This window comes from Sus scrofa, chromosome 12 (genome assembly GCF_054392235.1).
Source record: "Sus scrofa isolate SSC_HxYL_T2T_F1_AM1 chromosome 12, Sscrofa_HxYL_maternal_Yorkshire_Landrace_v2.0, whole genome shotgun sequence".
In the NCBI taxonomy this organism is placed as follows: domain Eukaryota; kingdom Metazoa; phylum Chordata; class Mammalia; order Artiodactyla; family Suidae; genus Sus; species Sus scrofa.
In genome coordinates this window covers 15565019-15592684 of record NC_139394.1, presented here as the reverse complement: position 1 = coordinate 15592684, position 27666 = coordinate 15565019, and the positions used below count along the sequence as shown (strand labels likewise).

The following is a 27666-nucleotide window of genomic DNA, read 5'->3' as shown; positions in this document are numbered from 1 at the left end:
TCGATTCCCTGAGGGCTGAAGGGATTCATATTAGACGCACCTTTAACCCAGTCTGGCACACCTGGTGAGTGGTCGCTGCCCATCTCTCCAGACTTTGTGTGCTGCCTCCAGATAAAGCTGCATAAAGCATTGCTCGTATCCCTAAATGTTCCTGTTCAGAAACCTCTCATGACTCCCTGTTATCTCACTGAATTAACTTTCAGCTCCTTAGTCTGTCATTTAAGGTTACTTAATGGCTTGGATCCAACCTACTTTCCAGCCTTATTATCCACTTCTATCCTTATGAAGCCTGTGTTTCCACTGGTCCTTAAATACACCCGTACATTTTCCTGCCTGCATACATTTGCTCATTGTTTCCTTTTCCTGATAATGCCTTCTTCTCACATCTCTGCCTGTCAGAATGCTACCCATCTTTCAAGGACCAGCTTAAATGCCACCTCATTCATGAAATACCTCCTGATCCACCTGCCCCCTCCAGTAATTTCCAGTATCCTTCCAAATTGACATGAGGGTTTTTTAAAATAGATCTCACTTATGGCACTTCATACATTACTATATATATAATAAGAATTTAAATTTTTGTTACTAATATTTGTTGAACATTTATTATGTGTCAGATATTATACTTTGTGCCTTATAAGAATTAGTTATTTCTGTACTTATCCCTTTGACTAAATCGTATGCTATTAAAGTTAGAAACGTTTAGAACAGAACAGTTCCCATTGTGGCACAGAAACAAATCCAGCTAGTATCCATGAAGAAGTGGATTTGATCCCTGCCCTCGCACAGTGGGTTAAGGATCCAGCATTGCTCTGAGCTGTGGTGTTGGTCGCAGCTCAGATCCAGCGTTGCTGTGGCTATAGCATAGGCCAGCAGCTGTAGCTGTGATTCAACCCTTAGCCTGGGAACTTCCATGTGCCGTGGAAGCAGCCCTATAAAAAGGGAAAAAAAAAAAACTAATAGAACTAAAGAGCTAAATAGGCAAATACTCGTGCTGGAGATTTTAACACCTCTTTCTCAGTGATTGTTAGAACAATTAGAACAAGTAGACAAAAAATAGCATGTAGAAGACTTGAATAACACTGTCAACCAACTTGATCCAGTTAACACTTATGATTTTTTTAATTTAAGTGCAGTGATTTACAGTGCCAATTGACATTTTAAAAATATTGCCCTTGATTACTCACAGGAAAAAAAAAGAAAAAAATACTACCCAGTAACTGTACAACGTACATTGTTTTCAAGTGCATGTGGACCATACTTTGGGCTATAAAATGTATCTGAAATTTCCAAAAAATTAAAATCTTACAGAAAATGTTCTCTGAGATAATGGAATATCTCACAATATCCCCAAGTATTTAGGAATTTAGTGACACACTTCTAAGTAACTCATGAGACAAAGAAGAAATCACAAAGGATATTATAAAATACTTCAAACTGAATAACATAAAATCAGCGGTTGAGTTTCTAACTTAATAAACCAGAAAAAATGAGGAAAATAAACCCAGAATAAACAGAAAGAAGAAAATAATAAAAAGCAAGAGCAGCCATCAGTGAAATTAAAAAAAGTTAAAATGCATAAATCCCTAGCAAGATTGATCAAGAAAAGGAGAGAAAAACACAAATCAACATCAAGCATGAAAGAGGAGATAGCACTACAGTTCCTACAGACATTAAAAGAAAAATAAGAGATTATTATGGAAAACTTTATAACAATAAATTTAACAACTTAAATTGGACAAATTCTTTAAAAACACAACCTACCAAAAGTCTTAAGAGGAAAGAGAACATCTGAATCTAATTTGTAAGTTAAAAGGAAAAGAAAAATACCTCCACAATGAAAACTCTAGGCTCAGATGGTTTCACTAATGAATTGTATCCAACATTTAAGGAAGAAATAATATGAATCTTACGCACATGTTTTCAGAAAATAAAGGAGAAGAAAATGTTTCTCAATTTTTTGTATTAGACAAGCATATTACTAAAGCCAAAATAAAAGGATCTTATAAAAAAAGGAAATTACAGACAAGTATTCTTCATGACCATAATAGCAAATCCTGAAAAAATTAATTCTACTTGATCAGGAATGCAATGTTAGTTTAACATTTGAAACTTAATCAGTGAAATTCATAATATCAACAGAATAAATAAGAAAAACCTATACGTCTTTATGTAAATATATACCTATAATCTCAATAAATGCAGAAAATATTAACAAAGTATTACAATTGACAATAAAAACTTGCTGCAAACTAGGAATAGAAGGAAACTTAGTCTAATAAAGGACCACTCCAAAACACATCCAGTTAACAATGAGTTATTAATACACTTCCCCTAATATCAGGAGCAAGGCAGCTTACATTCCACATTCCACAGTGATTCAAGCTAGCACAGTAGGAAAACAAGCAAATAGTACAAAGATTGGAAAGTAAGAAATAAAGCTGTCTTTATTTGCAGATGTGATTATTTACCTAGAACACTCAGGAATCTACAAAAGAAAAAAAAAACCTGCTGGAATTAATAAATGCAAAGCTATAGTCTGTATGGTCAATATGCTATATTTTATTTATATACTAGGAGCAAACAACTCAAAACTGAAATTTAAAATGTAGTGTGGCAGTTTTAAAACATGGCTGCAAATTATTTGACATTTTTCCCATCCAGAGTTGGGGGTCTGTGTCTCTTCCTCTTGAATCTCAGTAGGCTGTGACTGCTCCAGCCAATAAAATGTTACAAAATGATGCTATGTGACATCTGAGGCTAGGTCATAAATGGCCACATTGCTTCCATCTTATTCATTGAAACACTTGCTTTTTTAAGTATACCTTGTCATGTCAAAAGGCTGACGAAATTTGTGTTTACCATGCTGTGAAGAAGTACAAGCAATGAGGAATGGCCATATATAAATGTTTTGGTTGATTCTTCTAACCATCAAGTCATTCTGGCCTTGACACCAAACACGTGAGTTTTTGTTGCAGATGATTCTGTTTCCTAACCATTTACTTAACTCCAACCATTTGATGCAGCAATAGAAAACTGGAGCAAATACCGTTTCCTGGAGAATCAAAATGCTTAAGAATATGTTTAACCAAAGATGTGTAAGACTTCCACAGTGAGAGGTACAAAACATTGCAGAGTGAAATTAAAGAAAAACTTAGTTAATGGAAGAGATACGCCATGTTTGTAAATTGAAGTTTTTCCCCATTGATGCAGTGTAATCCCAATAAAAATCCCAACAGGATTTTTTTTTTTTTTTTTTTTGGACAACTTGTAGAAACTCAAAGGTCGATGAATAGCCAAAACACTCTTAAAACAAGAAAAAAAAAAAAATGGAAGACCAACAGCACTGGAAGACCAACTACTGTTTCAAGATTTAATAGAAAGCTATAAAGGAGTTCCCGTCGTGGCGCAGTGGTTAACAAATTCGACTAGGAACCATGAGGTTGCGGGTTCGGTCCCTACCCCTGCTCAGTGGGTTAACGATCCGGTGTTGCCGTGAGCTGTGGTGTAGGTTGCAGACGCGGCTCAGATCTTGCGTTGCTTTTGGCTCTGGCGTAGGCCGGTGGCTACAGCTCCAATTAGACCTCTAGCCTTGGAACCTCCATATGCCGCGGGAAAGAGCCAAAGAAATAGCAAAAAGACAAAAAAAAAAAAAAAAAAAAGCTATAAAAATCACGACAGGCAATAATGTGTTAGTAAATGTTTATCAATCAGCCCAGGAGTTGGGGCTTGTTTTGACCATAAAATACTTAGCAGTTAGCTCTCATGATCCAAATTGAGCTGGCTTTAGCATTCCACTGACAGGTTGGTATTCCCACAAAGAAAGATAGACAGAGATCAATGGAACAGAATAGAGAATCTAAAAATAAACCCACACACATGGAGTCAGTTGACCTTCTTCAAAGGTGCCAAGATAATTGGAAAAAAGAATTTTTTTCATCAAATGATACTTCAGCAGTTGTATGTATGTATGGGAAAAAATGAATCTCAATCCTTACCTCACACAATACACAAAAATTAGTTTGAAGTAGATTATGGTCCAAAATATAAAAGCTAAGTCTGGGAGTTCCCACTTGTGGCTCAGCAGGTTAAGAACCCAACATAGTATCCATGAGGATGCGGGTTCGATCCCTGGCCTCACTCGGTGGGCTAAGGATCCAGCATTGCCAGAAGCTATGGTGTAAGTTGCAGATTCGGCTCGGATCCAGTGTTGCTGTGGCTGTGGCATAGGCCATTCTGATTCAGCTCCCAGCCCGGGAACTTCTTTATGCCTCAGGTGCAGCCATAGAAAGGAAAAAAATTGTTTTTTAATTTTGTTGAATGAATAAATAAGTAAATACTAATAGAAAAACCATAGGAGAATATAATTCAAAACCTTGGGTTAGGTAAAGATTTCTTTGGACCTAAAAATCATTAATCATGTAAGAAAAAAATAATAAATTGGACTTCATCAATATTTTAAATGTTGCCTCAACATAAAATACAGCTAAGAAAAAAGAAAAGCAGATCACAAAAGGAGAGAAAATAATTGACTCTCGTGTGCGACGAAGCATTTGTATCCACTTGTATCTAAAGAATTTCTATAAATCATTGATGAAAAGATAAATAATCCAGTTCTTAAATGGACAGAAGATTTAGATACTTCACAAAAGAAGATATAAAAATAGCCTACCAGCACATAAAAGTATTTATCACCATTTGTCATCAATGAAATGCAAATTAAAATCACAGTGAGATACCACTTTACTCTGACCACACCGTTTAAAATTTTAAAAGTTAAACATCAAAAGCAACTAGAACCTTTACACACTAGAATTTAAAATGGTACACCGGAGTTCCCGTCGTGGCGCAGTGGTTAACGAATCCAACTAAGAACCCACTGCCCTTGCTCAGTGGGTTAACGATCCGGCGTTCCCGTGAGCTGTGGTGTAGGTTGCAGACGCGGCTTGGATCCCACGTTGCTGTGGCTCTGGCGTAGGCCAGTGGCTACAGCTCCAATTCGACCCCTAGCCTGGGAACCTCCATATGCCGCGGAAGCGGCCCAAGAAATAGCTAAAAAAAAAAAAAAAGATAAAATGGTACACCTACTTTGGAAAGCTATTTGGCAGTTCCTTATAAAGTTTTTTTTTAGGTTTTTGTTTTGTTTTGTTTTGTTTTTGTTGTTGTTGTTTTTGGTCTTTTTAGGGCTGAACCCGCAGCATATGGAGGTTCCCAGGCTAGGGGTTGAATCGGAGCTGTAGCCGCTGGCCTATGCCAGAGCCACAACAACATCAGATCTGAGACCTACACCACAGCTCATGGCAACATTGGATCCTGAACCCACTCAGCGAGGCCGGGGATCGAATCCGTGTCCTCATGGATGCTGGTCAGTATCATTTCCACTGAGCCAAGACAGAAACTCCCCGTTCCTTATAAAGTTAAATGTAAATCCGCCTTATGTCCACACAGTTCCATTCCTATGTATTTACCCAAAAGAAATGAAAACATATGTCTACAAAAAGATTCATAAAAGAATGTTTGTATCACCTTCATTCATAGTAATTTAGAAACTGGAAACAAATCGAATGTTCGTCAACAAAAGATTATATAAACAAGTTGTAGTATGTTCCGTCAGTGGATATTAAATAAATTCTTAGTGTTCTTCCTAGTGATAAAAAGGTACAACTACAAATCCACTCAACAACGTGGATGAATCCCTAAAACATTATGTTAAGCATAAGCAGGTGTGGTCTATGGTGATGTGAGTGAGAACAGTGGTTCCCTGTTGACGACTGGGAAGAAACCTAAAGGAACTCTCTGGAGTGGCAAAGATGTTCTGTATGTTGATCAGGGTATTACTTACATAAACATAAATTTGTCAAAACTCACCGAAGTGTACGGTTAAGATGTGCTAGTTGGCTCAGTGGTACTGAGTATCCATGACGATGAGGGTTCAATCCCTGGCCCTGCTCAGTGGGTTAAGGATCCAGCATTGCCGTGAGCTGTGGTGTAGGCTGGCAGCTGTAGCTCCAATATCCTGGGAACCTCCGTATGCCACAGATGCAACCCTTAAAAAAAAAAAAAGTTGTTTACAAATTTTATTATGCTATTTTTTTAAAAATTTTTTAGAAGTAGCTGGAGTTTTCTCTCCAGAAAAGTTCCATGGAAAACACTTTGAATTTAGATTCAGAAGCTAGATTTCAGTTTATACATTCTTCCTTAAAAAAATGGAAGTCCGGGAGTTCCCGTCGTGGCGCAGTGGTTAATGAATCCCACCAGGAACCATGAGGTTGCGGGTTCGGTCCCTGGCCTTGCTCAGTGGGTTGGGGATCCAGTGTTGCCGTGATCTGTGGTGTAGGTTGCAGACGCAGCCCGGATCCCGTGTTGCTGTGGCTCTGGCGTAGGCCAGTGGCTACAGCTCCAATTCGACCCCTAGCCTGGGAACCTCCATATGCTGAGGGAGCGGCCCCAGAATTTAAAAAAAAAAAAAAGGCAAAAAGACAAAAAAAAAGGAAGTCAACATTTTTCACAGTACTTTAAAGTTCTACAAGTGTGGTGACTAGAACACACACAAGCATACATCCACATAAAACAAATGGGAAAATTTTAAAGTTTCTTGGTGAGCTTTTGCTTCAGCCAGCAATATGAAATGAAAAGTAATACTAGTTTGTTATCACAACTAAAAGGAAGATAACTCACATGGAATGTGCAGCTTTTTTGAATGAAAATTGTCTTCGGATATGAGCCCTCTTTTCACTTTGGATAATTCCTGTCCAGTACACCAGTAGTAGAGGACTCACTTGTGACTTTAATACTAAAGTCACCTCTTCTCTTGCAGTCTCTGTAGTTCTTATTTTTCTCAGGTATCTAGGCTAAGTCTTAGAGTGGGACTACTAAGGAAGACAGTTCAAGTATTTATTACGCATACATGGAAGTGAGGGCAGTGGAGGATCCCTGGCGAGTGTATATTTACAAGGGATTCAAAACAAGGGTTAAAAGGCTTAGGAATCCTTTCCAAGGACTTGTCAGCCAGAACAGTGGCTCCTAAGCACCAGTCCACTTAAAGTTTGCATTCGTCCATGATGACATAAGAAAAGAGAAACAGCCTAGAATTTGTGTGGATGTAAATAATAGAAGTAGTTTTGCAAAGACATATGTATAAAGATTAGATAGCTCATGTCCTTCTTTTTTCAGTGTTAAAATACTTTTTATCCTATGAAATAGTGGTGGTAGTGGATGGTATTTGTACTGTAAATACATTGCAAATTATGAAGTAAAAATCATTTGTTAGTCCCCAGTGTTATTTTTTTTTAATTTCATTTGTCTGTAAATCTTTTAAAAGCTACTGAGTTAGAATGTATGTTGAGATAACCTGCAGAAGTTCAAAAATGGGAGTTCTCATCGTGGCACAGTGGTTAACGAATCCGACTAGGAACCATGAGGTTGCGGGTTCGATCCCTGCCCTTGCTTAGGGGGTTAATGATCCAGCGTTGCCATGAGCTGTGGTGTGGGTTGCAGACGCAGCTCGGATCCAGCGTTGCTGTGGCTCTGGCATAGGCCGGTGGCTACAGCTCCGATTCGACCCCTAGCCTGGGAACCTCCATATGCCGCGGGAGCAGCCCAAGAAATAGCAAAAAAAAAAAAAAGAAAAGAAAAAAAATGAGCCAGCATTCTTATAAATCTGGTTGCATTTGGAAGGCAATGTCTAAAAATCATGAAGGTCTTACTCCTTAAATTATAATTGAGAAACTTCATCATCTAGCAAAAGAAAAGGAAGCTTTCTAGGTTTTAAGTGGGTCACATATTTATTTATTTTAAAGAAATGATATCTATGCATGGGATAAATAATGTAATCTGGGAATTTATGGAAGTGAAAATTTGTTTTTATTAGCGATTGAATTCATTCATTAAAATGTTCAGATCATAATTTAGAGCATGTTCTTAATCTTGACTTTGATTCTGGAGAATGTGTTTGAAATGTTTGTTTTGTTTTGTTTTGTTTTGCCATTTCTTGGGCTGCTCCCGAGGCATATGGAGGTTCCCAGGCTGGGGGTCAAATCGGAACTGTAGCCACCAGCCTACGCCAGAGCCACTGCAACGCGGGATCCAAGCCTCGTCTGCGACCTACACCACAGCTCACGGCAACGCCGGATCGTCAACCCGATGAGCAAGGCCAGGGATCGAACCGGCAACCTTATGGTTCTTAGTCGGATTCGTTAACCACTGCGCCACCACGGGAACTCCTGAAATGTTTTTCCCAAAGAAAATCTCGACAGATGCATGCATTATCATCAGCCTTTTTCTCCACTTGACAATCATGGCTTTCTTATGAAGGAGGCTGGTGAAGTTAAAAGAGATGTAATTGAAGTAGTGGAGACAATGATGTGCTGGTAAATTTTAACAGCCAGCTGAGGGGAGGGGAGCTTGTAACCTTTGCCGGTTTCCATTGTGTAAATAAATAGCCCCACTTTGGCCAATGCGAAGCCACCAACTGCTTAATAACCAACTCTTGAAGAATCTTACAGTAAGCTCTCCTGAACCAGTCAGTACAGGACCCCTGGCAGCACACCCCTGGGTCCGGTTGGTGATGCTACTCAGTAACAAAGGATACCTCTTTTATATCTGCCAGGCAGAATGCAGTTAGAACATTCCACGATGGAAATTAAAGACACAATTATGCTAAAGGGAGCCAAGGTCCTCAAATTCCACAACATAAGAGCCCCCATTTGTTTGGACAAATCCCAGTCAGTTCTAAGCAACTCCTCTCTCCCTTAATCTTTTGGACTCCCTAAAGGAGTGATGGTCTTCTTAGCCCAACATCATCTAGAATGCCATTTCATTAATAACCATTGTTCATAGCTTATTTCCCTTCCTAAAAAGTCACCGGATGAAAGTCATAGTTAAAATTCTTTATAAGTGGAGAACTGACTTATGGTGCTTTGGCTATTAACATTAAATTCCTTTATGTAAAGCTTGTATTTTAGGGGACAATAGAAAGTTTTATTAATCATGTAAGAAATCTTCATATTTTGAAATGTGAAACAAAAATATGTAGGGTTTCGATTGGTCTTGACTCTTTTAAAGGCTAAAAGAGCCAGTGTGGTACCAAAGTCCACGACTTTTTCCTTCTGTCCCCAGCTTCACCTTCTTTTTCCTCCTCAGATATAACACTTCCTTCTTCAGGCATCCAGTAATTTCTTTCCCTCTTCCTCCTGCTCTCTTCAGAACCTGTAAGGTCCTCCTAACTAGGAACTTTCACTTGTTATTTTTAATTCATTTATGCAAAAATGTTCATTCAACCTGGGGATTTTTTTAATCTCTAATTGTTCAATACAGTTTGGGAATCAAAAAACATTTAATGAGATTGGAAGCCTGAAATCTTACCAAATCGTCTTCTATAGCCCAGAGAAACTGATTTTGTCAATCCTGTAGCATAAAATCCATGAGGGAACAAGAAACAAAAATGACAGATAATTTGTCTTTCCTACATGACCCCTTCTCCTCTGGGCAAATCAGACGAGGGTCTAGTCTCATTTAAGCTGTTTTAGGTAAAGTTCAGGAAGCTGCAAGTTCTGTAAGATCTCAGAATCCAGCCTGCCTAGTTTAGATCTGTCCGTTTGCTGGGATTCCTTTTCTCTGTTCCTCCAGCCCTTCCTTCCCACTACACACTTACATGTAGTCCTATATATACTGCTGTGCACTTCAAATTAAACCTTCTTTTTTAATTCCCAAAGGAACATGTGAACTTGTTCTCTTTCATGCTATCAGGAGCGGGGGGGGGGGCGGGGGGAGGCATTCTTTCCAGCCTTTCAACCAGGAGAGAAAAACAAATTTACATGTACAGATTCTCATAAATGCAGCGCGCAAACTGTGTCACAACCAATAACATGGGGGAAATGTTAATGATGATAATACATATGCCTTATATATTATTTATGTGACAAATGCTTTTACACCTGGTAAAAAACAAAATGAATTCACTAAATGAATTATTCCATGTCTTTATAATAAATTACATACCCTGAGCATTCACTAAACACATGAAACCTTTTCTGATTTTTTTTCCAAATAAATACATGATCAAAGATCCAAAAAGAACTTATTTATCCACTTGGTAATTATTAAGTAATTTGTTTCTTTCTGTCTTAGAGAGAAAAATCCCAGATGAAGATTTCATCATCTTGATTGATGGATTAAATGAAGCAGAATTTCATAAACCAGATTATGGGGATACAATTGTATCATTTCTGAGTAAAATGATTGGAAAATTTCCTTCCTGGCTCAAACTAATTGTAACAGTTAGGACCAGTTTACAGGTATGTATTTGTTTGCTTTCAGATCATAAAGTATTTCCCTTGGAAAGTGCTTAAACTGAAAAAGTTCCATGTCCTTGTACCTTTAGTGGTGAGTTTTTCTAAATTTATACCATGTCCTAGAGCACTAGCAAGAATGATAACCAAAGAGCATATTTTGACAGTCTAGAGAGAGCATTTTCTCTGTATGACTCTCTTAGCTCAAATTCCCATTCCCACTGCTCTGGGTAAGCTTGATAAAGTGTCCCTCAAAATAGCATGAAAGAAAGTTCAGGGACGCAGTGGAAACAAATCTGACTAGTGTCTTTGAGGGTGCAGGTTCCATCCCTGGCCTTGCTCAGTGGGTCGGGGATCTGGCATTGCTGTGAGCTGTGGTGTAGGTCCCAGACACAGCTGGGATCCCGCGTTGCTGTGGCTGTGGTGTAGGCCAGCAGCTACAGCTCTGGTTTGACCCCTAGCCTGAGAATTTCCATATGCCCTGAGAAATTTGCTTTGCCCTAAAAAGCAAAAAAAAAGAAAGAAGTCTGTTTTTCTAGATTTGTCCTGAGGATAGCAAAACAAACAGAACCTCTAACAGTCTAATTTACTGTGTGAGTTTTGTTTTATATTTGTTATCATTTACTGCCAGGCAAAATCCAATTCAGTGTACAGTCTAGAATCAGATTTTCTAGCTCTTGCCTCTGTTTCTACTTGAACAGCTTTTCTATAGCCTGAAGATGGACTTTTTGCTGTATGTGCCTTTCTTTAAGAAATATTGTCAATATTAAGGCTTTAGATTAAATTTACTACAACTGGAAGATAAGTTTTTTTTTTTTAATTATCTTCCCTGCTCAGTCACTGATGACTTTGTATGGCCTGGAAGCTGGCTGGGAATGTGGAGCGGAGCCTCTAAGGACTATGGGCTAAGGATAAATGGCTCCACCATTCACATTAGAGCGGAGTTGGTGTCTTTCATGCTATACCTAGGCACCCTTGGTTTGAAACAGAATTTCTCAACATTTTTTCCCCTAACCATAGCCTTTTTGATGAACATTGAAACCTCACATATTATACACTCATCCCACTATTTGGATGCAGCCCCTTAATAACAGTTGTTAATGTACCGAAAAATTGTCTCAGTTCCCTTCCTCCTTTTCCCTCTCCCAGACCTTTCATATTATTCCTATAGACCAATTTAGGTCCCTCTGCCTTCTCTGATCAGAAACTGTACGTCTGATCTTGACCACTCACTTGCAGATGTTTGTTATTAGAATCTCAGGGTAATTTGAATTCAAGAATGTGAACGAATCAATGTAAATGCATCTTTACAACTAAAAATGATGCCGTCTGCCATTATTAGTCAGTAGCTTGATTGTTGAAGAATGAACAAAAGAAACTTCCAGGAACACAATCTCTGACTGGTTTTATTAAATTTATACTTAGGAGGTGCCCTCTTCATCCACATTTTTGCATAATGCCATGTGCAGTCTCAAAAGATGTTTTAAGTATGCCTTGGTGGACCACTGATGTTAATTTTTCAGCTGTGCCAAAGAACAGGAAAAGTGCTATACACACAAAGTCCAAATTTCAGTGTCTTCATGGCTCAAGGCCTTCAGGAACTTCTCAGATACTTCATTCATCTCAACCAGTACCTTTTTAAAAATAGTTTTATTTAGCCTGACAATGAAATAATTCATAGGTCTTTAAAACGAACCCATGTAATTGATCATTCATTATTTCTGCACACATTTTTTAAGTCCTTCAAGGGTAAAAGGCTCTTCCTAAGAGCTGAGGTTATGATGAGGAACAAGACAGACAATACCCCTGCCCTCACGAAGCTTATATGCTCGTGAGGAACCCAAATAATAAATAACTAAAAATTAACATATATTAAAATTGTAGGTCATGTTAGTGCTGTAAGGTAAACATAACAGGGAAAAGAGGCAGAAATAAGAGTTATTTTAGATAGGGCAGGTAGGAAAGGCCTCTCTAAGGAGCCTTGTGAAGTGATGAGTTCTGATTTACCTTTTAAAAGATTTCTTTGGCTGCTGGCTTGTGTAGATAATAGAATATAGGGGATCAAGAACAGAAGCAGAAGTAGAGGTGAAAGGTGATGGTGGCTTAGACTAGAGCGGTTCCAGTGGAGACCCTGTGAAGTGGTCATATTTGGATGGATTTTGAAGGCGAATCAACAGGACTTGATGGGCTGGATGTAGGTGTGAGCAAGAGAGAAGATTCAGAAATGAATTGTGAAGTTTTGGTAAGCAACTGGGTAGGTGCTGCTTTAGGTAGGAAAAGATCATAAACAGTTCCTACGATTTGGTGGTAGGGTGAGTGGAAATACCATTTATTGAGATGGGAAGGTTTTGTGGTGGGGGAAGAATTTAGTAGTTCTGATTTGGTCGTATTAAGTTTATCTATGAAACATCCAAGTGTGCGTGTTGCATATGATAGAAGATGAGAGCTCAGGAGAAATGACTAAGAACGAAACACACCATCGGGTATCATCTGCACAAAGATGATGCTTAGAACTGTGGGACCCACCTGTTCTAGGCAGTGAGAGTGCCCAGATAAGAGGAAAGAATAGAGATGGGGGGACTGAGGAACGAGAGAGGAGCCAGTGAAGAAGCCTGAATGGGAGTGGCAGTGTGTGAGAGGACAATGAAGGGAACACCCTATGGGCGCAAGCTGCAGGAAGTGACTGAGAGGATGTGACCACCTGTGTCAGCTACTGCTGAGAGGTCGGGGAGGACGAGAAGTGAAAGTTGATCCCTGAATTTGGCAAGATGAAGAGAACTGGTCATGTTGACAAGAACCATTGCAGTGAAGTGATGAGTTTGAAAGCATGATTGCAACAAATGGAGGAGAGGATGGGAAGAGAGGAATTCAACACAGTGAACAGCTCGAACTTTCCCGTTAAGTTTTGCTAAACCTGGGAACAGGGACACGATAGTTGGAGGGAGGACTATGGAGTCGCATGTCTGTGTGATACAGCAGAGAAGAAATTGATGCAGGAGAGGGAATGAATAATTACAGGAAAGGAAGAGCTGTATTTCAGAGCAGAAGCGTCACCACAAAGCCCTGTCACCTTGTCACCTTCCCCCAGTGTAATTTCCAAGCAGATCACCGGGGAACCAAACTTCCCACTGTTAGAAGTGTTCCTTTAGGCCAAGGCATGTCCAAAAGGCCTACATTACATAAAGTCATTGTATTAGGAAGGTTAGAAAGTCACATTTTTATATGACATTCTTTGAGTCCTTATACATTTCTCTTAGTGAATTGTACTTTGACATCATACCATGGTTTACACTGAGAAGATTATAGCAAACGTTATACGGCACTCTGTATTCTATTTTAGGGGTGTTATTTAGAATATTGACCATTAAATCACTCTTAAAATACCCTTTATGAAGACTTAGCCAAGTTGTTTTAAGTCTCAATATTAGGAAACGTTGTGTCCTTCCTGTGCAACTAATGTTTTAATCTGTGGACACTAAATCCTCGAATGTATTTTCCACTATTCTTTGGCCACTCAGAAGTTCAGAATAAATTTGTGGACCTCGAAGTTTGTCATAAAAGAGTTAGGGGAAACTGAAGGTCTTTCTGCCTTTCTCTCTCTCTCTCCATCTGTTTTAGGAAATTACCAAGCTGCTGCCTTTCCATAGGATATTTTTGGACCGCCTAGAAGAGAATGAAGCCATAGACCAGGACCTGCAGGCTTACATCCTGCACCGGATACACAGCAGCTCAGAGATCCAGAATAACATTTCCCTTAATGGCAAAATGGACAATACTACATTTGGCAAACTCAGTTCTCATCTCAAGACCCTCAGTCAAGGGTCCTATCTGTACCTGAAACTCACATTCGACCTCATAGAGAAAGGCTATCTAGTGTTAAAGAGCTCTAGCTACAAAGTAGTTCCTGTTTCGCTCTCAGAGGTTTATTTACTCCAGTGCAATATGAAGTTCCCAACCCAGTCTTCCTTTGACCGGGTGATGCCTCTTCTGAATGTGGCAGTGGCCTCTCTCCACCCCCTGACTGATGAACATATCTTCCAGGCCATCAATGCTGGTAGCATTGAAGGCACGCTAGAGTGGGAGGATTTTCAGCAGAGAATGGAGAATCTCTCCATGTTCCTAATCAAGCGCAGAGACATGACTCGTATGTTTGTGCATCCTTCTTTTCGGGAATGGCTTATCTGGAGAGAAGAAGGAGAGAAAACCAAATTTCTCTGTGATCCCAGGTAAGCCATAGATCTGGAATAAGCGTTTGTGAGCCGATTTTGTATTCATTGCGTGGAGCATGGGTATGGAAAGCATTCAGAAGTGTTCTTCATTGAACATTTCCCGTAAAGGAAACATCATCTCTGTTTCTTCTTAAGTCAAGGCTGTCGTGAAATTAACTTATTTTCTCACGATATTTCTGTTAAGACTCATAATCTGCAGAGATGTTTAGAATGCTCCCTACATTCCTTTGGTTTTTCTGAATAATTTTCTCCGATTCCACGAGGGTCACGGGCTTTTACTAATTTAACCATCCAACAGACTTCCTCAGTGTTGTACAGAAAGAAATGGTATATTGTTCATCTCTTTGACTTAGAGCAGAATTGTTTTAAAATTTCGATTGCCCTTTTAAAAGCCGTGCCGTAGTTTGTTACCAGTGACTGACCCCACTAAAGCCCAGCTGATGCTAAGATTTACACTGAAAAATGGAATCTTCAGCCTTCTAGCTAAAAAAGCGGTCAGCTGATCTAGCCACTCTACCTTTAAAGTGTCATTATCCCAGAGTTCCCGTCGTGGCTCAGCGGTAACGAATCTGACTAGTATCCATGAGGATGGCCTCACTCTGTGGGTTGAGGATCCAGCGTTGCCATGAGCTGTGGTGTTGGTCACAGACCCAGCTCAGATCCCAAGTGGCTGTGGTGGTGGTGTAGGCCGGTGGCTACAGCTCTGATTCAACCCCTAACCTGGGAACTTACGGCCCTAAAAAGACAATAAAAAAAATAAGGTATCATTTTACTTTAAAAAGGGCCTTAAAATGCGGAATCACTTGCCAAAAGTTATGAAGTTATTAACAGGTGAGAGAAGGGAAAAGGGATGAAAAGAGGAATGACAAGTGCCTGTCCCACCGCTCCCCTGTCCTGCACCCATGGCAGATGTCACTGATTTACTCCAACACTCTTTCCTGGTGAGCTGGACCCTGACTTAAGAATATTTCTCAGGAGTTCCCATCATGGTGCAGCGGAAACGAATCCAACTAGGAACCGTGAGGTTGTGGGTTTGATCCCTGGCCTCGCTCCTTGTGGGTTAAGGATCTAGCGGTGCCATGAGCTGTGGTGTAGGTCACAAATGCAGCTCGGATCTGGCATTGCTATGGCTGTGGCACAGGCCAGCAGCTGTAGCTCCAATTGGACCCCTAGCCTGGGAACTTCCACATGCCGCAGGTGTGGAAAAAAATAAAGCAAAATAAAATAAAATAAAAATTTCTCAGGAGTTCCCTGGTGGTTCAATAGGCTATGGATCCAGCATTTTCTCTCCTGTGATTCTGGTTACTGCTCTAGGCTGGGTTCAATCCCTGGCACGGGAGCTTCTGCATGCCACAGACACAGCCAAAAAAGAAAAAAAGAATTCTCAGCTCAACAAACCAGACTAGATTTGAAACTCACCCCCCATTCTCTTGGGTAGAACCTAGATCTCTAGCATCTAGTTAGAGGTGTGCTTTCTGCTCCTGCACACTACCTTTTTAAAGAATTATTCCTAGAGTTCCCTGGTGGCTCAGTGGGTTAAGGATCTGGCATTGTCAATACCATGGCTTTGGGTATTGCTGTGGCTCAAGTTCGATCCCTAGCCATGAAACTTCCACATGCCATGGCCATGGCCAAAGATAAATAAGTAAATACAAGAATTATTCCTTTAATAAAATTGATGTTTTCAAAAGCAGGTATATTCCCGATTTCCTGGAAACAAAGAAGACGCTAACAGTGTAGCTTGCAAGTGCAATGCTTATTCTGGCTTCAAAAGAAGATAGGCCAGATTTGAGCATACCTTCTGCGGTGACTAATCGTAGAGACTGACTGTCTCTGACTGTGCTGGGGTTTTATTACTCGAGGCATACTCTTCACCAGGCCTTATTAGAGACAACTGTGCTAGTGGGCATGCTGCTCAGCCTGCTTCATGCCAGTCCATTAGAAAATTAGTTCCAGATCCTGAAGAAGATAATCATCCAGGCAGTAGATTTTGTGCTCTTTTCACTGAGAGGGAAACTTTTTAAAGAAACATGCTGTAGTAGGAAGAATGTGAACTTTGAGTCAGATTACCTGCATATAAATCCTACCTTTTCTAGGAACTGTGACCTTTAAAAAGTTATATAATGGTTCTGAGACAGTTTTTTTTTTTTATCTACTTAAAAGGAATAATAATTCCTAGAGCTGTTAAGAATTAGGAGAGGTCATGTAGTATAATCCTAGACTGGTATCGTGTGCAAAGAAAGTGTTCAGGAAATGTTCTTTGTCCTCCTCTCTCTTTGCAGCAATAGGCCTGTCAGGTATACCTTGACTAAATCCTGTAGCTGATTGTATAGGCAGCAACAGCCTTCTGCTGTTAGCATTAGAGGGCACAAGATTTAAAAAAAAAAAAAAAAAGCCACAGGTCTGAGTCTCTTCTATGAATTGCATGCCATGAGGATTTTACTGTAAATCCCACTAGTACTACTGCTAATGCTTAATACAAAGTTGGCAATCACATATTTAAGAAAAAGAGACCCATCTAGAATTGTCTGATAAACACTCTGAAGTCAGTTTCCAGAAAAACTTTGCTGGCTGCTCTCTTCTCTCATCCTGGAACATCTCAGAGGATTGGAGGCTGAGGTCCAAGGCAGCCAGACTAACACTGAATTAACAGCATCCTTGTAAAAGATAAAACCCTCAGGCTCCCAGAGAACAAAAGATGGTATTTATGCAGCTATATCATGGCTTTACAAGGCTTACCTTCTCAACACTGTTTGTTAACTAGGATCATTTTGGCAAGAGGCCGATGCACTGGGACAAAAAGAGCAAACACTTATAATTTCAAATACTGTGTAGTCTGTTCCCTGATGATTGAATAACATTCAGGGCTGCCAGGGATCATCATATATCACTTATGGCAGAGAAGAAACAGGACCAGGAGTTGTCAAAAAAGCTTCCTTACTTATTTCGTCTCAGTTGGAATTCATCCTTCTTCCCAGCACTGGCTGGCACCAGCTTTGTTCCTAAGGTATTGAGCTCAGGGCTTGAGGCAGTCTGGGTCAATGAAATGGAAATTCACTAAGAATTTAATGTCATTGGTGAAGCCCCAGCTGGCCTTTCTAAGAACCTGGCTGTAGTGGCTTTCCATTTTAGGCAAGTCTGATGAGCAGGACTCTCCAGGCAGGGTTCGCCTGTATGGCCTTCAGCCTCTACTTCCTGCACACTGCTTCCCCTCTGTTCTCCACTTTCTCTCTGGAGCATCTAATGTATTTCAGTAGACCCCTTCCGGCTGCCTCAGTGCCTCTGAAATCACATTAGGTAGGCCCGTGCCTGACGTGCATGACTCTGTGTGAGGAGAGCTTTCAGAAGCAACAAAACAGCTCTTCTAGTCCATTTTCGGGGCTGACAACACTCACTTCCTCACCCTGAACTTATTGACCTTATTAGGGGAGTAGACACAGATGACAATATTCTACTGAAGCCAAAAAAGTTGACCTTCCTCAGAAATAGGCCACCCAAGGAGGTACTTCTGCTAAACTGAAGAGAGTCAGTAATCTGAGGATGGTGCTGGAAAGAGGAAATAGCAAAGCCAGAGGTCAGCACTGCAGCTGAGCTAGAGTTATCCTTATTTTACATATCAGAGTGCCTCTTGTCCCAGAATCAGGACAGACAGTTGACATCCCAGAAAGAGTGACCTACTGTTGCATACACATCAAACTGTCACAGAAAGAAGTGAGTTATAGGTGTCTTTTCTTGGCTTGGAAACAGGGTAGAGTATTTGTATGTAGGTGCCTATCTGTGTTGATCAAAACTGTAAGTAGAGTACCACTGAAAAATCTTTTGTTTATATATCAAAACTTCCAAGATTTTAGATTTGCATTCTGGCTGGCTCCTTGAAGTACCCACAAGCCTTAGACCTCACCACCTTATTCTGCTTTCCATTCCATTCCCCATTATTCATCACTGTCATATACTATCACACTCTGAAATTAACCTGGCCTATATTTTATTCCCTCAGGCACTGAGATATCAGATTCCTTGCTAACCTAATAAACTAATCTCTGCCGTTATGCTAAATAAGAAGGAAGTAGAAAACTCATTCAGAGCAACATGTTCATTTTAAGTAAGGCATCTCGAGGAGTCACCAGCCCTTTTAATCCAACCTATTAATGACTTTGAGAGTTGAAATGTGAGGCTGATAGACAGTTGGGGGCCATCAGCCTCATGGTGCTGTCCAATTAATGCTTAATATTTCTACATAGCTTTAGGCTGGCCCCAAATGAATCCCCACTCTTTTCCTCTCTCTCCTTTCTCTGCTATCTCTGTTTTCATGGTGTTAGCCTCCCCTTCCCAAGGAACGGCTCTCAGATCAACATTTTGGGGTGTGTGTGTGTGTGTGTGTGTGTGTGTGTGCGTGCATGTGTGTGAGAGACAGAGGGAGAGATTTTCACATAGGGATTAGAAGGCTCAGCTGCCTTGTTTTCAACTGTTCCAGTAAGATGCAGGAAGCTTGTTGTAAACTCTAATATTGAGCTGTACAGCCTAATGAGGTTTGATTTGGGAACCTGTTTAGAGTTGAGATTTCCTCAAACTAAGAGAAGCAAATTTATAGTGGGTGGAAAAGGGAAAAGGCTACCCAAGTCCTGCCTGCCTGTACCTGTGGGACTGTTGAGTACTTACTGGAGTCTTTGTAGTCAGAATTGCTGTCTTACAATAAGTGTTTTTTCAGATTTTTCTTATTTTGGGCATATTAGTCAGCAAGTTACACATTAGAGACCAAGTGCTCCAAAACCCATGTCACAAAGGAGAGTATCAGAGAAGCAGTTTATCGAGGGGGGAGGGGGGCCCTTCTCCCTATAAAGGAAAATTAATTCTGTGCCAGGGACTTGTACAGCCTGGCTTCCTGTAGAATAGAAGTCTGAAATGACCCCAAAATGGTGAGTTGCAAGGCTATGGTGGCTTTATTTTGGTTTTTTAACCCACAATGAGCCTCGAGGCAGGAGGACAATTAATCTTACCCTCACTGAAGCATACATTCAAAGTTGCTACTCCTCAGAGCCATTGCAGGATCCCACAGCAGACCCTCAAGCTGGTGGATGGATTCTGCCTTCTAAAACCATTAAGAAAGACGTCAGCGAAGTGATAGATCATGGAAAGATAAAAGGCTTCTGGAACTAAATCAGCCCTTAGGAGGTTTGGAAGAGTTACAGCAGAGAGAAGAGAGTGTACCTTTAACTAATATGACTGTTAGATAGCCCTACCCGCCTAGAAATATTAGCTCTTTAATCTCTGCTCTGGGTCTAGATCTGCTTCACTTCTAACTCTTTTCTACCACCAAGGAGAAGTCAGTCCTCTAGTGTCATGATTTTGATGTGTGATTTCCAGGGATTACAGGTTTCATTAATCTCTAATATTTGGGGGTATTTATTTTGCCAATAAATATTTTTCCTTATTATCTAATCCAGTGTCTAACCCCCTATTGGCGTCAAAAATAAATTTGAGGGGGTTCCCACTATGGCCACAGTGGGTTAAGAATCATCTGTCATTGTCTCTGCAATGGCTCGGCACAGGGATTTAAGGATCCGGCATTGCTGCAGCTGTGGCATAGGGCAGTAGCTGCAGCTCAGATTCAGCCCCTGGCCCAGGAACTTCCATATGCCACAGGTGCAGCCACAAATAATAATAATAATGATAATAATAAATTTGAGACTCAAAACTCAAAACAATAATGGAGTAACTATTATTCTAGTGACCCATGGTCATGATTTTGTAATATAAGGCAAGGGAGAAATCACGTGAAATCTAAGGTATATCTTGGAATATGTCCAGTTTACTAATGCATGAGGTCCTTAAATTTTACAAATTTGTTTCAGCATAAATCATGGAACTCACATCTACTAGTCAAATAGATAAATTGTTGCCGTTGTTAAAGCTCTCATACCTTCAAAGATGGGTGGCAATAATGTGTTTTTTCCTTTTCCAAGTCCAAAATTAAGTTTGGAAAAAGTTGAAAATCAGAACTCTTCTCCACACCTATTTAAAACTGAGAACTACTTATTTGTACTGTCATAAAAACTCATAAGGTTTGCTAAGTTAATAAATATACAGAAAAATAGTACTGCTTATAAGATGGAGCAAGAGCATCATTTTATGACTTGGCAGGAATGCAGAAAAGTCAACTAATGAAAACACAGAAGGGACCTGTACTCTCATATATTCTTTGGTTATGCAACAAAAAATAATTGTTTTATATGTTTAAATTATATATTTAGCATAATATATATTTATATCTTTTTTAAGGTGGATATGCCCAGTATAGCAAATACGGGTTAAAGCAACTTCCCCCAAGAAGTAAAGCAGGGAAATTTTTGGTACTGAAAGTAGCATAGAAGATAGAGGTAATTTGTCTTATTAATGAGTCTCTGAAGCAACACTGGCTGAGTGAAAAGATGGGAATCCCTCAGACTTGCCTGGGTTGTCAAACTAAGATTTTTTTTTTAATTATTTTATTGGAGTATGGTTACTTTACAGTGTTGTATTAGTTTCAGGTGTACATCAAAGTGATTCAGTTACAATATACATGTATACATTCTTTTTCAGACTCTTTTCCCCATGTAAGTTATTACAGAACATTGGGTAGAGTTCCCTGTGCTTTACAGTAGGTCCTTGTTAGTTATCTATTTTATGTATGGTAATGTGTATATGTTAATCCCAAACTCCTAATTTATCCTCCCCCCCCAACACACATTTCCCCTTTGGTAACCATAAGTGTATTTTCAAAAATCTATGAGTCTGTTTCTGTTTTGTAAATAAGTTCCTTTGTATCTCTCTTTTAATTAGAGTCTACATATAAATGATTTGTCTTTATCTGTCTGACTTACTTCACTTAATATGATAATCTCTAGCCAGGTGCATCCATGTTGCTGCAAGTGGCATTATGTCATTCTTTTTATGACTGAGTAGTATGCTATTGTATATACGTACCACATCTTTATCCATTCATCTGTCAGTTTCCTTCCATGTCTTGACCATTGTAAATAGTGCTGCAGTGAACATCAGGGTGCATGTATCTTTTCCAATTATGGATTTCTCCAGCTATATGCCCAGGAGTGGGATTGTTAGATCATATGGTAGCTCTATTTTTAGTTGCTAAGGATCCTCCATACTGTTCTCCATAGCGGTGGTACTAAATTTATATTCCACCAACAGTGTAGGAGGATTCCCTTTTCTCCACGCCATCTCCGACATTTATTGTTTGTAGACTTTTTGATGTGTCAAACCAAGATTATAATCAGCAGGAGTTATTGCCAGCTTAGTGGGATATGACAGCACATTTTCTTTTTTGTGAGTAGAGCAACTTTCTCAGCTGTCTCTAGACTTTCCAAAAGCAGCCGATCTCCATGTTTGGTAAAATCAACACTAATACCCTATTCCTTGCTCAACCGTAAGAACCTGCAGCTGTGAGACATGTATTCACTGTAGCCATCCGTGTATCCAGTTGGTTATACCATCCACATTTTACTTGTAAGTATCCGCTTATTTACATCACCGCAGACCACACCCTGGGCTCTCATGTGGGCTATTCTAGTGTCTTCATTGGTCCTCCTCTTCAGTCCATTCTCCATCAGCAGCCCAAGCAATTTCTGAAAAACACAAATCAGACCATGCAACCTCCTCCTGAGAATCCTTCAGTGGCTTCTTGTGACTAGAATAAAATTGAAGCTGGATTCTTCAAAGCCCTGTGTTATAAGCTAGCTCTGCCTACTTATTCACCATTTTCTAGTCATAATTGGTTATCTGCAAGTTCCTAGAACTCGCTGAGCTCTTTTCCACCCCTGGCCCTTTGCATGTTAACAGTTGCCTCCATCTGGAGCTCACTTTCCCTCTGTCATCACTTGGGAGGATCTCTCTCCTTCAGATCTCTACTTAACGGCCACCTCCTAAGAGACTTCCACTTGTCAGCTAATCTAAGGAAGTCCTTCCGGGTTTTGTCTATCCTGCTTACTCTCTGACACTTCTCACAGTCTTGTATTAATTTGTTGTCTGTGAATACTTGTGTGTTGTCCACGTTACCCTCTAGAATGTGAGTGAATTCAGTGAGGACAGGAGCCTTCCTGTCACACTCATCATGGTCTTCCTCATCATTAATGAAGTGCATGGCACACAGCAAACACTCAGTACAAAAAAATAAGCAAGCAGTGAGTGAACAAAGAAATGGTCAGCGGCATTAATTTTTAAGCTTAAAACTGAAAGTATTTGAGAAACTCTTCTCACAGTTCAGTAGAGAGTATCTTCTGCTTCTTTGGTTACCACGCATCAGGATCAAGTGAAGACATGCATTTATGCACACATTCGGTGAACATGTATTAAGTAATATGTTCGAAGCTCTGTGTTAAACACTGCAGGGGATGGGTCTGTCTGCAGGACTTACAGGTTAGTGGATTTAACAGGCACATTTATAACTAGCTATCATCTAAGGCAGAGGGCTGTGCTGGAGATACCAACAAAGAACTGAGGAACTCGGAGGAGGAAGTGACAAATCTTCCTTTGCCTATTGTTGTTGTTTCAAACTGTGACAGTTCAATAGAGTCATAGCTCTTCTGCCTCATGAAGCCCTGCCAGATGCCTAGAGACTTCATTGGCAGAGAAGTGTCCATTCTCCTAGGGCCCGTGATGCATTAACACAACAGGAGGACGGTAGGAAACTGTGAGGCAGAGTGGGAGAAAGCAAATTTCTCTCCAAGTTCTGTGTTTAAAAAGAGACTGTGCTGTTGCATCCATTTCTACAAAAATACATCTCGGGCACACTTAGAGTCTCCTGCTTATCATCAGCTCTTTCATTTCCACATTGAATATGAAACAGGAAGACAAGCTGACTAGAAATGTATTTTGTATTCAGGTTCCATGAGAAAGCCACAAAAAGAACATGCCAAAGCAGTTACTAACTGATAAGCAGAAGCTGGAGGAAGGAATTTTTGTAAAGATGTGGGTGTCGTTTGCAACAAGCAGAGTGTAAGGCAGCAACCACCAAAGTTTAACTGCAGGCAGAATTTTTGAGATGAGAGGTGGAAAATATCAGGCTTGTCAATCTGTTCCCAATATTTGAGTCATCGTCCCACTCATTTCACAGTTGATCAGTGACAACAGAGATGCCTGCACATTCAGCACTGAATCAGGTAGCGCATTAGAAGTCCTGTGGATCTGGAAGTCCTGTGTTGCTCTTCCTTGAACCCATCTGCCTGGTATTTCTTCATTCATGGAACATTTACTGAACTTTTACTCTACACCAAGGATTATGCCACATACTGGAGAAACTTAGGTGAATAATACACCCCTGGCCCTAAAGCCATTTCCTCCTAAAGAGACATCCGACACAACCAATGACCGTGCCACAGCACAAAGTACCAAGGGAACCTAGACAAAAAGAATATGCTTTGCAGAATAAGTGACATTCAGGTTCAGCCTTGAGAGGTGAGTTGACTCCATTAAGCAGTGTCGGAGCAGGAGAGCACTGTGGGCAGGCTAGAAAATGTAATGGCAAGAGCAAAGGCAGGAATGACGACAAGAAGTGCCCTGGGGGAATTGTGAGAAACTCTCATTAGAAAAGGAGACACATGACCAGAGAGAGTGATGGGAAGGGTCCCTAGGAAAAAAGGCCTCGAATACCGTGTTTAAGACTTTACGGTTTGTTCTGTGGATAGCAGAAATTGTCTTTAATTTTGTGAGGAGGAGGAGACTGATAACTAATGAGCTAATAACTCTGATAATGTCCAAAATAGCTCTCACAAGCAGTCTATGGAAGATGAAGAAGTGGAGAGACTGCCTGTAGGGATAGTAATGATGAGGTTTAGAGCAATAGTCTAGGTGAAGGATACGAAGACCTGTCATGTGAGAGCAGAGAGTAAGGTAGACATTTTGGAGATATTCGGAAGCACATGGTCTTTTTTGGTGAAGGGAAGGTGCATGTGGAGGGATCAAAAATGACTTCAGGGAGTTCCCGTCGTGGCACAATGGTTGACGAATCCGACTAGGAACCATGAGGTTGCGGGTTCGGTCCCTGCCCTTGCTCAGTGGGTTAACGATCCAGCGTTGCTGTGAGCTGTGGTGTAGGTTGCAGGTGCGGCTCGGATCCCGTGTTGCTGTGGCTCTGGCGTAGGCCGGTGGCTACAGCTCCAATTAGACCCCTAGCCTGGGAATCTCCATATGCCGCGGGAGCGGCCAAAGAAATAGCAAAAAGACCAAAAAAAAAAAAAAAATGACTTCAGGTGTTCCCATTGTGACGCAGGGGAAACGAATCCAACTAGTATCCATGAGGGTGTGGGTTCAATCCCTGGCTTCGTGCAATGGGCTGGGGATCCAGTGTTGCCATGAACTGTTGGTGGCGGTTGCAGACGAAGCTCGGATCCCGACTTGCTATAGCTGTGCTGTCGGCAGACAGCTGTAGCTCCAATCCAACCCCTAGCCTGGGAACTTCCATTGTGCCATGGTGAGGCCCTAAAAAGCAACAACAACAAAAAAAGGATTTCAGAACATATCTCAAATGATGGAAAACCGTGAAGCTCTGACCAGCATCGATCCAGCATCTGATTGGAGGAAGGTTTCTAGCATGAGCAAAGACAGGAGGAAGAACAGGCTTATCGGGAGAACACGAGTCCACTCTGGACATGTTTATAATGAATTGCCTTCAAGGGAAGATGCGTGAATGTATTTAGAAATGCGACCTTGGAAAAAGAAAAAGAAAAAGAGAAAGTTGAAGGCACGAGGTTGTGGATTTGGGAGTTATCAGCAATAATTCACAGTAGAAGCCGTGGAACTAAACAAGATCACCCAAGTTGGGAGGGTAAAGGAGGGGGTTTAGAAGCATGAAAACAGAAAAGGGATATTTAAGTGCTAGAAGAAAATGGTGAGGCAAATAATAATTTGCAAGAGCAATATTAAAGAAAGAAGAGAAAGTAAAGTCATGGAAATCAAAGGAAAAGATTTTTCTGGGTTAGGTCTGAAGTGATGAGGGTAATTTCTGCGTGTATTCCCTTAGCCAGAACTCAGTCACATGACCCCACTTGAACGTGAATGCAAGGTCCCTGGCTACGCACCTGCTTCCCAACAACAGCTCTTAGCTACGGACAGGAAGGGAACACAAGCCTTTTTTAGACAGCTCTCCATCTCTGCCCTGTAATTCTAACCTCACGAGCTCTCTCTAAATAATTCCTCACCTCTACCTCTGTAATACAAAGACATTCCACAGCAGCAGACGTCATTTCAGCCCACGTTATAAGAGAGAGAGGACAAGTTTTAGATGGTAAGCAGTTCCTTGCCAGCTGGCCGTACCTCTACCACTTTATCACATCTGAGCGCCACACACAGAAGACTGTCAAAACACTTGTGTTGTTTCTCTGAAACACTAAAGTGTTGTATATCAAGTTTGTCATCACAAGAGCTGATGAAATCTATGTGACTACACATTAGTGACTCTGACTAGAACAATGGGCAAAACATCCATGCTGGAAATATTTGAGTCCAGCATTTTGATACTACAAGTAGAAACGTTAACTATCTTGGAGTTCCCACCATGGCACAGCAGCTTAAGACCCAGCATTGTTTCTGAAGCAGTGTGGGTTTGATCCCCTGACTGGCATAGCACATCAAGGATTCAGCATTGCCACAGCTGTGGTGTAGGTTACAGCTGCAGCTCAGATTCGATCCCTGACCCAGGAACTTCTATATGTCGTGGGTATGGCAAAAAAAAGGGGGGGGGGAGTTCCTGTTATGGTACAGCAGAAACGAATCCAACTAGTAACTGTGAGGATGCAGGTTTGATCCCTGGCCTTGCTCGGTGGGTTAAGGATCAGCGTTGCCACGAGCTGTGGCATAGGTCACAGACTCAGCTTGGATCCTGCGTGGCCGTGGCGTAGCTCTGATTTGATCTCTGGCCTGGGAACCTCCATATGTCACAAGTGCGGCCCTAAAAAGCAAAAAAAAAAAAAAAAAAGTTTAACTATCTCCCTGGGTTGCTAGGTGAAAATCTATTAGAAAAACAAACATACGGAGTTCCCGTCGTGGCTCAGTGGTTAACGAATCCGACTAGGAACCATGAGGTTGCGGGTTCGATCCCTGGCCTTGCTCAGTGGGTTAAGGATCTGGCGTTGCCATGAGCTGTGGTGTAGGTCGCAGACGAGGCTCAGATCCAGCGTTGCTGTGGCTCTGGCGTAGGCCAGTGACTGTGGCTCTGATTCAACCCCAGCCTGGGAACCTCCATATGCCGCAAGAGCGGCCCAAGAAAATGGCAAAAAGGCAAAAAAAAAAAAAAAAAACCCATAGTACCATTGTATGTTTTGTGTATAACAACTATTATCCAACTCCTAAACCATTAAGTGGGGAGAGAGTGGGGGTGGTAATTCTTGCCGTAGAAAGGGGTTTTTTGGTCTGAAAGACTCCGTAACTCTGAACTCCTGAGGTTTGAGGTGTAGGGAAACAGAGTTGTCAGGTTAGGGCAGCTTTTCGCTGTCTCATAAGCTGTAGTTGCCCAAGGGCAAGTATCACTTGTCTCCAAGAATCCGTATGAGGGACCGCTGGTGCCTGCAAATGGAACAGAGGTTGGAGCTCCCCTCTATTATTCTGGATACGACCTTCCCTGCCTTTTTTCAGAGTGTGTATATCCAGGCGAGGGGAGAGGGGACAGGGCTGGAAAAATAATCTCCAGCTCTGTCATGTGATGGATTTTCTCCCAGGATATCTCAGAGCAAATATATCTTGAACATAAGGCTTATCTCCTCCTGAAAAACCTCTGATCTACATGAGAAATTTACACTCCTCCTGTTAGCTTTTACCTTACTTCTTAAGACCGGTTAGCTCTGTCCTTATCCCCATTCTCTGCCTGAAGTTACACTGCCAGGTTTCCTGCGGTGACTAACGGTGAAGGGCACCCATACCCAGTCATTATTCCCTATCCCTGGATTTCCCTTCTGGCTGCAAAGATGGAGCAGTTATGTGTGGAGGGGCAAAGACTGGAGTTAAGGACGGCATATGTATGACATTTCACCCTGCTGCACACATTGAAGAGTAAAGTTCTGTTTGAGTACACAGTCATCTTCTCATCTGTCTAAAGTCTTATGGTTAATGTTCATTCCTTTAGTATAGCACTGTACTAGTTACTGCGGAGGGTATAAAAG

The 27666-nt window shown here is 40.9% G+C and overlaps 1 protein-coding gene across 30 annotated transcripts in view; it reads left to right on the top strand.

Annotated features, from left to right (window-relative positions):
* TANC2 (tetratricopeptide repeat, ankyrin repeat and coiled-coil containing 2) overlaps positions 1-27666 on the top strand; it is a 365101-nt gene that overhangs the window by 282249 nt on the left and 55186 nt on the right. For all 30 annotated transcript variants that reach the window (XM_021068131.2, XM_084984071.1, XM_021068130.2 and 27 more), the window contains 2 exons: positions 10129-10295; positions 13908-14515. In XM_021068131.2, coding sequence (XP_020923790.2) covers positions 10129-10295; positions 13908-14515 — 775 coding nt within the window. The remainder of the gene's footprint in view (positions 1-10128; positions 10296-13907; positions 14516-27666) is intronic.